Source organism: Podarcis muralis, chromosome 14 (assembly GCF_964188315.1).
Source record: "Podarcis muralis chromosome 14, rPodMur119.hap1.1, whole genome shotgun sequence".
In the NCBI taxonomy this organism is placed as follows: domain Eukaryota; kingdom Metazoa; phylum Chordata; class Lepidosauria; order Squamata; family Lacertidae; genus Podarcis; species Podarcis muralis.
In genome coordinates this window covers 34588263-34601707 of record NC_135668.1, presented here as the reverse complement: position 1 = coordinate 34601707, position 13445 = coordinate 34588263, and the positions used below count along the sequence as shown (strand labels likewise).

At 41.8% G+C, this 13445-nt stretch overlaps 1 protein-coding gene across 20 annotated transcripts in view; it reads left to right on the top strand.

Moving 5' to 3' along the window:
- The window catches only part of RBFOX1 (RNA binding fox-1 homolog 1), a 1459388-nt gene that overhangs the window by 1429128 nt on the left and 16815 nt on the right, over nucleotides 1–13445 (top strand). For 4 of the 20 annotated variants that reach the window (XM_077918366.1, XM_077918369.1, XM_077918370.1 and 1 more), the window contains one exon: nucleotides 4847–4899. The exons of the other annotated variants lie outside the window; for them this stretch is intronic. In XM_077918366.1, coding sequence (XP_077774492.1) covers nucleotides 4847–4899 — 53 coding nt within the window. The remainder of the gene's footprint in view (nucleotides 1–4846; nucleotides 4900–13445) is intronic. 20 annotated transcript variants of the gene reach the window in all.

The following is a 13445-nucleotide window of genomic DNA, read 5'->3' as shown; positions in this document are numbered from 1 at the left end:
AAAAAAGAAAAAGAAGAATATGAGACAATCCATGATCATAAGCAACTTTATAATATGGACAATTTTGACTTAGAACTCATCCTCCCTTTAACAATTGTGTCCTAGTTTTGATGGCCAAAGTGAGGGACATGGTCATAGTTCCTGTAACCTTAGGGTTAGGATCTGCCATTAAACTTGACACACAAAATTCAACTTGAGTTTCCCAAGTGTAAAGAGACTACTAGGGAGTAATTTGGGGTCTGATACCCCAATGAAAATTACAATATAGAAGAACATAAGCTAATGTTCCAATTGACCTTTCTCTCTACCATTCCCCAGGAAGGGACAACAGGTTATGATGTATGGTTTGTGCTGGGAACATTTTAGAAGAGATTTTTACCACATTGACACAGTGAAATTACTGGCTGCTCTAAGAAGCTGTAAAATGTTTTTGTTTTGTTTTAAAAAGGGAATAAGGAAGTTCTTAGTGGGTCAGGTCGTAAGTGGGCCAGTTGTGATGTTAGACCCATACATGTATTGGTGTGTAGATTCTGCTGACTAAAACCCATACCTGTGCTCCTAAATCTGGAGCAAATCAGAATCCTCTCACAAGCTTAGTGCATGCAGCCCTCTCTCTTCCTTGAGGACCCACACCTACAAATAGGCTTCTTATGAGCCGCTGCCCTCACCACTTGTTCACCCTTCCAAGTTATATAGAAGGTGGACATACACAGGTGGAATTTAGTGGTTCATCTGTAGCTCTCCCTATCCTGGAATGGACTGAGATCTCAACAGAATTCATTGCGATTCTGTCCTGATTTCAGTAGTTGCCATGAGACTATCTACTTCTGTGGATATACACAAAAGCTTCCTGTGCCAATGTGGATCAGATTGGTCTAATGGGCAGGCCAACCAAGGCCCATTGTGTCACAGATATCTCCAGAACTTCCAGGATTCCTTCTGGAACATAATGTACTCTAGATAGATAGATAGATAGATAGATAGAGTCGAGTAGCACCTTCGAAACCAACTAAGTTTGTTCTTGGTATAAGCTTTCGTGTGCATGCACACTTCTTCAGATACCAAGAACAAACTTAGTTGGTCTCTAAGGTGATACTGGACAATTTTTTTTTAAAAAAATTAATATTTATTTCAACTGCTTCAGAGCAACATGGCTACCTACCTGAATCTAGAATAGATTTGACAGCAGAACTAGCACTTCTAGAGCTTGCACTTCTTTTCCACATTGGGTTCTGGGCAGTCTTTTGTGATGCATATGTCAGTTTGGGGTGGGGCCAGAGGCAAAGTGGGCAGAGTAGCACGGGCATTTTTTTTTACCTTTCTACAGCAGGCTAGTTTCTACATACACTTGCCTACCCCTCTCTATCCTCCATCCAGGCAAGGAAGAGACTACCAGGGCTCAAGGACATGTTTCAGCCATACAGAAATATTTCAGGTGTGAAGAAGGGCCAGTGAAAGTTGTGGCCTGGAGAGAGTTCCAAGGGCCAGATGAGAGGCCTGGGGGGCTGCATCTGGGGCCTGGTCCTGAGGTTCCCCACCCCAGTTCCAGAAGATGGTCCTCTTCCAGAAGCTGCATTCTAAAAGAGGGAGATGGAGTGAACATTCAGTGAAAAGCCATCACTTTTAAAGTAGTATAATAGTGCTGTAAAGATAAACTGTGGATGTGGCTTAACACAGTTACATCTCTAGAAATGGGTTTTATATAAATCTTTGCCTGTGTCTTTTGTAAAGCCTACGATACAGCGGGCAATAGAGGATCAAGACAGAGAGAGTCCAGTTAGAAGTTGTCATTTAAATAGGAAAAACAGGACCTTGGATAGCTCCAAGTGAGCCTGGTTTACTGTCATTCCTTCTCATGTAACTGTAGGAAGATGTTATCCCAGAAGGGAGCTAAATGGAACTAAAGCCTTTTGTAAGCTGACAAGACCTACAACAAACATTTTCTGGATGGAAACAGAACGATTCTGTCCATCTCAACCATACAGAATAACACATTTGATAATCTAAAGCACAATACTACTTGCTATAAGACAAGACAGTTTGAGGGAGTTCTCCATCACTTTTCCAGATTATTGCTTGCTGTGCAATATTTCCCACACGCCTTGTCAAGTACAAAACAGCTGCCTAGGCATGTGTGATAAAGTGTCTCTATGACTACTTTGACACATGGCCAGCTATAACAAGTTTGGGATTTGCCGCTCGCCAAAAGCTTTCTTGCATGTTTATCAGCCCAGAGCAAAATGCCAGGGATCCTTGGATACCTGGATTTGATTTCCACCTTATATAAATTTTACACCAATCAATCAAATTCTTAGATAATGTGTGTTGACTGTGATCAACAAGTACTTAGATACACTCTAAATGGACCCAACAATATGGGGAGTGGGATAGAAATTTTATGGCACTAAGGTGAACATATGCCAACATACGAGTCATATGGTGTCCTGTTCCTTGGGTGCTTGAGGCTCAAGGAAGAAGTAGGCGGCATCCAGAGAAGTAACGTTATAATAGGAAAGGGCAGATCAAATGGGTAATGTCCAGTCAAAGTCAGAAAAATCAGGACATGGCAGGCAAAGGAAGATCAATGCAGAGAAAGTCCAGGTAGAAGCTGTGCAAGTGAGCCTATCTGAAGGCTGCTCTCTCTCACTGAAGTAACAGTAGGAAGATGTTGTCCCAGCAGGGAGCTAAAGAAAACTGAAGCCTTATGTAGGCTAACAAGACCTGCACTGTGGTTGACTCCACCTCTCTAGAGGAGCTGTCTGTCTTATCAAAAGGCCTTCATCTGATTTTGCAGTCTTTGACTTCTGTGAGGCTGAGGTGGGGTGGGGAGGTACTGCAAAGGACTCATATTCTACGGATAGTGGTAGGCCTTTGCCCTCTGGCTGGAAGGGATATTGACAGTTCACAACCATCCAAGTCCTCTTTAATGCACTGCAAGGTCCCAGGGTCATGCCAAGCAGTTTTCTGGTACCAGTTTTCAATCCATCAGTTCATTAAGCTGAAGTACTTGGATTCATGTGACCATGAGAGGTTGCTTACAAGTATAGCTCCTGTTCAATTCACACATGATAAACCCTGCCACTTTGCAAATTTCATCACGCATGCTGCCTCTGATAATGTTAAATAAATAAATAAATAAATAAGCACAAGCTTCAACCCAGCTTGTACCTGTCAACAGTTAACATGCCATCCTCTTACTGTTGTCCAAAATCATCCATAGCTTAAATAGCATTTATTCCTATGGTGCTGTCGTTGCACTTGCACTCAGTACTCAGGCCAGGCAATAATACAATATGTTAAAGTGTGCATTGGTGCTGTGTGGCATGAATTGTGGTCCCAAACTTGCCCATGCATGCCTGTACTACACAGAGCCCGATACAGTGTATGCAAACATGGACTGGTCTTGGCATAGCATGGTCAACTGCCATCTCTTTCCTGTTTGATAGTAATAATTTGGTATATTCCAGTCCTTTTCCCACAGCACACAAAGCCCTAAGTTGCAGTCCATGATCAGAGCAATCCCACCAATTTTAATAAGATTGGGGGTAACTGGCTTGGGGGGGGGTGCATTACAATTAGCTGAAAAAGAATTGGAGTACTTTGGCTTAACTGGATTGAGGATATCTGTGACAGGCACCTACCAACCACCCAGGTAGCTTCTCACCTGCCTTTTTCTTTAATTGCTTTTATGGAGCATGAGACCGGCTTCTATGTTGCAGTGGGTTTAGGACCAATCTTATGTGTGGTTACTGGCACTGTGGTGTCTCCTTAGCGCTGTGGCTGAGCAACCGCTGTTCATTCCAATGCTGCTTGCACAGTATCCCTAGGCTGTCGTGCATGGTGCGTTGAGTGTGCCCTCGATTTACACACTTTACTTCTGCTAGCCTTCCAATGGAATGATTGCATGAGTAAATGAGGCATGATGGTTTGAGCCAGATTATGGATATGTGGTCTTCCCTTTTTATTATTATTTTCATTATTTCCTTATTCAAAGCAGTTAAAATGTTCTTAGCTCTGTCCCCTTCTTTGCAACACACTTTAAGAAAGTAGATCAAAAGATCTGGGCAGGCGAAGGTTTTGGGTCACTTAGTATTCTGTTGTGACTAATTTATATCAGTGCTGAAATGATGTATTGCACGTGATGGGAACTTCTGGCCCTCCAGATGTTGATGAACTACAACTCCCATCCCTGGCCACTGATTATGCTTTTAGGACTGATAATAGCTGTAGTTTCACAACATCTGAAGGGCCAAAGATTCACTACATTTGGTGTATTAGAATCATGTATTATGTCATAAATGTTTTTGGTGGGTGGGATACTGAAACCATTATTTTCATACTGACAATGGAGCTGTGTGGTATGAATTGTGGTCCAAAATGTCCCAGGTTTCTACTTTCAGTGCTGTTAGTTTTACTAGATTATCCCACCCCACCCCAATAAGAACAACAATAAGAAGGAAGAAAAGGGTGCTATAACCAACATTGTTTGCCTTAATTTAGTTTAGACATTACTATAAATGTAGCTTCATTTACAAAAGGGAAAGTGTGAAGTATAATTCAGCATGAGCACTTTTGCAATGCTAAAACTGACATCCCCAATGCCCTAGTCTTGTGTATCGTCCATTTTCCAGCGTCACCATTATGCCATTGAAAGGGACCTAGCATGTCAATCTTGTGACCCTTAGAAACTCTCAAGTAACAGGATATGGCAACACTCCTCCTCTCTGCATTCATTAAAATTAAGCACCTCCCCCCCCCTTAACCCATCTGTAAACATAAAGTCAATCGGCAGCTAGGAGCTTTCCCAGTCAGCAAGCAGTATTGTGAATTTTATCTTCTCTTGCAGAAATCAATTCGTCTTCGTTGCAACAGATGAAATTTCTTGTAACACCTCTGCAGGTAACAATCATTGATACTTCTTGATGCATCCATCCGAGTCTCAATATCCTTTTACACATGACACAGTTAATCACTAGAGAAAGCCAAGTAAAGCCCCTAAGATAAATCTTTGGAATAGCTTCCCTCAGTCACAGCGCAAAGCCTCTAGGCTCTGGCGTAGGAAACACATTAGGTTATTCTGCTGACGTTTGATGTTTTGTTTCACGATTACATGATCTAGGAAAGTAATAGTTATTCTGAAGTTTCTTTTTTTAAAAAAAATACAGCTGTGCAAGGTGGAGAAAAAGCAAGTTCCCAAGTTGGAAACACAATTAAAGGCCCTGGGTCTAATCCTGGAAAAAACAACACCCCCATAGCAGCCAACTGGACTTCAGTTAGTCAAACCTGGTTGCACATGTTTGTACTGGTGGGATTCCCACTGACTGCCACACCCAACTGGTATAGTAACCATTGAACCTGGAGCTTCACCAAAAATTCATCAAGGCTACCATCCATGTGAGTCTTTCTGCCAATGTGTTTCTACCAAACCCAAGTGAATCCCAGGCCCTTCAGAGGTGCCTCACTTTCATGTTATATCATAAACACACCTTTGGGACTAACCTTGAAGAATAAAATTTCACATGAAGCTGAACTGGCCACAACAACACTAGTTGTGTGCATGCATAAATGGGCCTAAGTCCCATTATGTTGTTTTTCAGTGAGACAACTAACTTTTACTTGATTTAGTTCAAATTGTCATTGGGGATACCCATACTCTGTGAAGGTTTTCTTTCCTTCCTTTTTTTCCTCTTCCTATTTCTCACCTTTGTTTTTAAATCCACCCCTACTTGAACTCTCTCCACTGCTTCTCTCTAACCAAAATTGGTTGGGAGCAGCAGCACATAAAAACTAGCTGCAGTTTCTTTTAAAGCCACTTAAGCTATTTTTAAGCTACTTTTTAAAAACTAAGGAGAGATTTCAAAGCAGCTTGGGGATTCCATTGATCTTGGGGTTTCGCTACTTTAATGGTTCCAGAACACCTACAGAAAATCTGGAAGAGCATGTATTGTGTACCTGTCCCCTTCAACGGCACCCACAGGGTGTGTCTGGACATGGACAGTTTGGCAGAACCAGACTTCTTCCACACTTTGAAAACTCAGTGATATTTTGTAGCCAGGTGAGCAGTTCCCCTTTCCCCAGATCCAAATACTGGGAAGGATGTGGATTTGAACTATACTATAATGAAAAGCCTAAGTGCTCCTTCTCCCCCTTGCTAAACTACTGACCATGATTGCCTTCCACTATTTGGGGTTTTTTGTGGGATTTTTTTGTGGGGGGGAGGGAGAATTGTGCTGCTTGGAAAGGGAAGGGTTAAAGTGATAGAGTCAGTTGCTGGAGCAGAGCAGAGAGATGAAACACGGAATAGGCAATAGTTAGAGCAATACAAGCCATATCTGTCCACCCCCCACCCCCACCCAAATCTACTGAACAGATGCACAATAGGCTATCTTCACCTGTCTGCTCCATTGTGTAAAAAAAAAAAAAAAGAGTTGGCATTAATTTCATAAAATTATGAAGTTAAAAAAAGGAGGACCTGAACAAAGGAACAGAGAACAGAGTGTTTTGTGCATGATGCCATGCAGATGCTCTATAAAAACAAAAACATTGTAAACACACAGTTTTGCTTTCTGAAGCTGCTCAAAACCCTGCTTGCTTCACCACCACCCCCCCAAGTAAAACCATGGAATAATATAGTAGTAGAGTTTACTGGGGTCCTGCAATACTTCCACTATGGTCATTTACTATGAAATGGCCATTGTTCATTATCATGATGTAGGAGCACATTCCAGCTCAGACAGTGGAACATCCCTAATCAAGCCTAGCACAACTAAGTATGTATTTACAGTGCAACCCTAGACATGCGTATCCATGCATAGTTCAATGGAACTTACTCCTAGATAATTGATGGAACTATCTGCCCTCCCACTTTCTCAAACAGAACAAATGTTTGTTCTTTTTATACAGTAGTTTTAAGAATGCTGTTGAGGGTCCCTATCCAAACCACACTATCCAAGTTTGAACTGCTGTTTTAAGTCAGTGGGGGGGGGGATCAACCTGGTGCCCTCCAGGTGTTGTTGGACTCCAAGCAACACCAACCTAGCCAATGGTGAAGGATTCCAGCAGCATCTGCAGGGTCACAAGTGACCCTACCCCCTCTTGTATGTGCTTCTACTGTATTACGATTAACACTCAGTTGGTGATATTTCAATACTGAATTGAAATTCCCTTACAGGGAAGGGGATTGCATTGTTTCTTTGGGGCTTCCTAAACAGGACTGTGCAAGTTGTTCAGAAGTAGATCATAATACTTCTGTCCTCATGAGAAGAAGCAATTGATAGGGAAGGGCCATAGTTGAGTGGTAGAGCATCTGTTTTGCATACAGAAGGTCTTATGTTCAATCTCTGGAATCTCCAAGGCTGGGAGAGACTCACTGTCTGAAATCCTAGACAGTCACTGCCGTCCAAGTAGACAATATTGAGTTAGATGGAGTAACAGTCTCTGATTTGTTTTAAGGAAGCTTCCTATGTTCCCGTGAGTAGTTGAGCACCCTTTTCATCAAACCAGGTTTCTTTTTGGACAAACATGTGTGATAGCCATTAAATTCTTCCTCAGCCTGGAGGAGGAACAGCAGCAGATCTATCCTCACTGAAGTCTAAAAGTGCTAATCAGAGGCTGTGTGACCGTCTGTCAGGAATGCCTGTAGCTATATCCTGAACTGAGCAAGAGGTTGGGCTAGATGCCTTCAAGTCCCTCCTATCCCTGTGAATCAATGAAAGAAATTCAGGATGGTCAGTGCATAGTTAAAACTGTGGAATTCTCTCCCACAAGAGGCAGTGATGGCCACCAACTTGGATGGCTTTAAAAGTGGATTAGAAGGAAAATGCTATTGGCAGCAGCTAGCTATGGTGGCTACATTTTACCTCTGCTATTGAATGAAGTATGCCTTTGAATACAAGTTTCTGAAAACTGCAGATGGGGAGAGTTGCTGTTGCACTCAGGTCCTGCTTTCCACATGCATTTGGTTGGCCACTGTGAGAAGAGGGTGCTGGACTAGATGGGTCACTGGCCTGATCCAGCCACCAGACCTTTCTTATGTTCTTATATATAGAAATGAAGTCCTTTATGACTTTACTACTGAAGACAGTGTGGTGAAAGCTTAGGATTGTAGCCAAGTAAGTTCTACTCAGTGTAGACCCATTGAAAATTGATGGACAGGGCTGATTTTCATTAATTAGAATTGATGGATCTACTCTGAATAGAACTTATTTGGATACATCCCATCATGACATTGGAAGCAGAGCATTAATTTAAACCAGTGTACGGTTTCAGAATGAACATGCTCTGCACTGTAGCCTGTTCAGCTGCCTCTGCTCCCTTTACTCCATGGCTCCAGGGTGTGGAAGTTAATGGAACTGGGAAGGCTCAGACGACACTACATGACTGGAGCTGGATTATATTTGATGTTACCTGAAAATGAGACTTGGTAAACTACCAAAAGAACTACCTTCCTGGCTAGGAGCACAATGGACCCATTAAATGATAAAATTTGCTCCCACAAGAAGTAGTGATGGCCACCAACTTGGACAGCTTTAAGAAAGATGCATAATCATGGCTATCAATGGCTACTAGCCACAATGGCTATGTACTGTCTACACTATCAGAGGCAGGATGCCTCTAAAGACCAGTTTCTGGGAATCACAAGTGGGAAGAGCACTGCTGTTGAATTCAGTTCCTCTCACATGCTTCCAACCAGACATCTTTATTCCCAAAGCATGAAAATTTGAGAAGTCAATGTACAATGGAGGGTGGAAGAAAACAACCACCTTGTTTTGTGAATGTACCTTTTCACATTCTTCACTTAGGAACAGCTCTGGTTGATCTTCCAGTATAGAGAACATAATGTGTAGCACTTTATGAGATTGAACTTTCTAGAAGAGTGGAAGGATATAGTTATAGCTCCTCGTTTTTTGTTTTTCTTTTTTAACATAGCTAAGCATTATTACTGGCACTGGAAAGGGTAAATACCCTTAGCCCTAGGCTAAGGAGAGGGTGGAGGGGCCTTCTCTTCCTTTAAACCTAATAGAGGTGCGGTAGAAGAAATATTGGCAGCTTATCACGCAGGAGTGGGGAAGAGAAGCACCTGCTGAAATTCCATATAGAGCTGTTAGTGTTAAAGGTATAATATTGTTTTCCTGTACCATTTCTGAACATCCTCATCCAATACTACATTCCCTTTGGGGCAACCTTCCAGGGACCACATGCTAGTAGTAGGTGGAGGCAGATGCCAAAATGAGTGGAGCAGTTGATATCAGTTTTACCTTTGTGCAGTAGGCTGGCTTCTGCACACAATCATGCCCCCTTCTCTCTATCCTTCATCCAGGCAAGCAAGAGACTTTTCAGAGCTCACAGACATGAAAAAAGCACCCAAGGAGGGTGTGCAGCATGGGAGTGGCTGGGAAGGGACGTGGCCTGGGGAGACATTTAACTTCCAGGCCTGAGGTTCTCTACTCCTTCCATAGAGTGATGAGAAAGGTTGAAACATAACATGCTTCTTACAAAACATGGCACCACCCTTTTGTGATCGGTTTTGTCCTACTCTGAGATACTTGGCTACTCTCCCCCCACCCTTCCTTTTCCCTTCTATTCCCACCCCAGCTTGGGATTTTGCTGATCTAATGTTGTTGGTGGCAAGACAACTAGAACAGACTTTTGCCATTTCCATCCTCCCCCAAAAATCCTCCTCTGCATGGGGTGTTTCTTGTTCCTTTCTGTTTAATGAAACAGGCATCCTGGGTTTGTTTATTTGTTTTTGTTTTGCATAACATCTTTATTCTGAATGGATCTATTGCATTTGGGTTAACTGTAAAAATAGTTTCAGGATTCAGGGTACTACCAAATGTGCTAACCACAAAATATGCACGTATGTATTTATAAATTTACACCTCTCAAGTCAATGCCAAACATTGCCAAAAAGAGCAATTGTCATACTAGAGAGTGAGAACAAGGCACATTTTGTGTTCTTATAGTGTGTGTACTGCCACTGAGGGTTGTTGTTGCTGTTGCGGGGGGGGGGGGGACTTTTGTACATCTCCAGCTTCCATACATATATGCATAGCTAGGTATTGAGGGAGGGAGTCCGTTTGCATTTAAAAGTGAACCTAACTAATTCACACCTCCTGAAACAGGGTGCAATCTGAAATGCAGTCTTCTTGTGAAAATCACACTTCTCTGAATTTTCCAATACACTTAACCAGCCAAGCAATGTGTACAAAGCAGGAAAATTTCAAATTTATGAATCTGAAATTAATACTCTCACTGTTAGAATTAAAATATTAGAGAAGGAGTCACAAAACTAAAAATCAAAAAATTTAAGTCAGGCTGTAAAAAAAGTTCACTCTGAACTACAACTCCTTGTGACTGAACACATACATAAGGCAATAATGAGAGGTAGAAGTGTTTATTATGAATTTGGTAACAAAGCTTCTCGTCTCTTAGCTCATGCAGTCAAAAAACACAAAAAAATTAAAAATCAGATTACTTGCATGTATGATGCCCAAGGATGAATACGCAATGATACTTTGGGGATTGGCGAAATCTTCCAGGAATATTATATTTCCCTGTACTCCTCCAAGAATGCTTCACAATCTTCTATAGGGGCTTACCTCTCAAGTATGCCTTAAAACATTGTTGTAGGAGCACAGGGACTATTTGAATCAACCAATATCCCAAGAGGAAGTAAAGGAAGCAATGAAAAGACTAAAATTGGGCAAACCACCATGGCCAAATGGCATCTTGAGAGAATATTATAAGGCATTCAAAATGGATCTCTCACCCTGGTTAACTAGATTATTTTATTCATCTTAGAAGGAGGTGAAATTCCCCAAAGGTGGCGAATCTCAAAACTGACTAGATGACCCTCTGGGTCCTTTCCAACTCTACAGTTCTGTGAATCCAGTACACCAATTGTGTGACTAAGGCTAGTGGTGAGGCATGATGGAAGTTCTAGTTCAGCAGCATCTAGAAAGTGCCACATTTGCTACCCTGGTGTACACTAATAAAGATACAGCAAATGCAGTAGAATAATTAGCTAATAGTGTAGTAAAAATACAACAAAGTACAGTAGTCAACTAAGAAATGGGGGGGGACCCACACAATATTGTGCCTTATCAAACTGTAAAACTGCTACTACTAGTTACCATACTACTAGATTATATTCTTTTGTCAGTTCTTCCTCTTCTTATTCTTCCATACATATGAATTCTATAGACACACATACACACTATATATATATATATATATTGTGTGTGTGTGTGTGTGTGTGTGTGTGTGTGTGTGTGTGTATTCCCCTTCTGTTCAACCTTCCTCAAGCTCTGATGTGTCAAAAATAGAGAGATCCCCAGCTATGTCCTGGTACACATCAGGTGGCCGTTAGTGTACATGATGTTTTACAGAGTTTACCACAGCACATCCCTTGCATAGACTACAACCTGTCTCCCCAAGCCACACCTTTCTCTGCCCTACATTGCACCTGCATCAAGTGTTTTAGAAAGGCCGCAGTGTGTCCTTGAACTCTGATAATGCCTTTTGCTTGCCTGGATGGGAGATAAAGAGGGTTGTGTGAGTGTGTGTGGAAACTATCCTACTATACTAAGGTAAAATATACATTGTTTGCTCTGCTCACTTTTTATCTCTGACCCTGCCCAACACTGGAGATTGTGGTGTTTTTGGATACATGGTTTTATTTACACACATAGAAAACATGATCTTGTTCCCTCATTAGGCTGCCATGGAAGCTGCCTCAAAGCTTTGGTTTCATCACATAGAGCAAGTCTGGAGTGTCTTCCCAGCTCCAAATGAGACTGCCCCACTTGGCCCTAGCCTATCATTCTCCTACCCCTAGGATAACCTGGTGTCCAGCTAGGTGAGGGGGGGAAGGCCTACACCCTTCTCCTAGAGGCATCACTAGCTAGTTGTTTTTATGGCAACACACCTGTGCTTGACGAGTTCTTTTGCCATGTATAAAGGATGCTTGGCAGGCTCAGCTAATGCCATTAACTTATCAAAGAGTTTGACCACTTCAGCAGTTCCTTCTACTATAGGCTCTCATCTTACAGCTACAAAACCTTAGACTTGGAGGGAACCTGAATACATCATCAAAACCACTGCCACCCCATGCTTGTAACAGTGGCTTTCAGGCTGCAAAACGGTTGGTGCCCCACAATTTGCAAGGTGGTGAGGGTATTTCTTCCCCACTCTCCTTAAAAAATAAATAAATAGCAAAGTTGCTGCTCCAAGCCATAGCAAATGAGGAATTAGATTCAGGGCACATTTAAAGCTGACGCTATCAAATTTGCACATTCTGAAACAATAAGCAAACTGAAACACAGCTGTCCTTCAAAATTCACACTTAATCTGAATTTTGTGATGCAGTTCTCCAACCAACCGGTGTTTTCAAAAATCCATTTATTAGGCAAATGTGTGCACAACAATGGATGTATTAGTGAAAAGATCATTAAGATGCACTATATTGAGAGAAACTGTTTGAAGAAATGTGTGCTCTAGTCAAACCTGCACATGCAAATTTGTATGTGAAGAGAAATTCAGAGTGAAATGCGGAAGAATTTTCATGAGGACTTAAAAAAAAGTAAGAAAATTAGCAAATTGCTGTAGAAATATAGAGAACTGAATTTAAGATTGGGAAAATGGGAAACCGAGAGAACCAAAATGAACACATTCTCCCATTCTTAGTCACTACTTCATTTATAAAACAACACCTGAATTGCTGATTGCTTAGTAAAGCTACAGCCTGGAGCAACTGAGCATCTCATAACAGTCTAAGTAACCCCCCCCCCCGGAATGTACAAAACTGAATGTAAGATTGGGGTTGGGGGAGTAGAAACTGAGAGGAACTGAAACTGACAAATTTGTCCTTCGCTACCTGCAGCCAAGATGTCAGGACTGTTATGAGGAGTTGGGTATGGGTGGGACCAACAAGTTAGGGTTATTGTCCAGGTCTATAACATGTTCTTGTTCATAAATGATGGAAGGCATAGAAAATAGGTGAATATATTAGGGTGGGTATGGAGAAGGACTGGAAATGTAAAACCAGATATAGACTTTTTGCTCTATATTCACTGGAGCTTCAGGTTTGTCAAGTTGCATGAGCATCAGAGAAAACCCCTAAGAAGACTGTGCATGAATGGCACCTCACTCCAACATGTACTAGTTCAAATATATAACCAGGGGTCTGATGGATGTATTTGGTGGACCAATTCACCAAACGAGTAAGGGATGCCTTTGGTGGAGGAATCTGAAAGCTTTTAACTTTTCGAGGAAAATTAAGGCTGGATCTACACTGACCTGTTTAATGTTATTAGAACGATATTAAGATATATCCTCCTAAAATAGCACAGGGAATACCTGCAAATTAAAGTGCTTCGTACCTTTGTTTTCCCCCCATCAAAATACTGTCTCCCTACCGCTGGTTGCTCCGCAGCGCCCTCTGG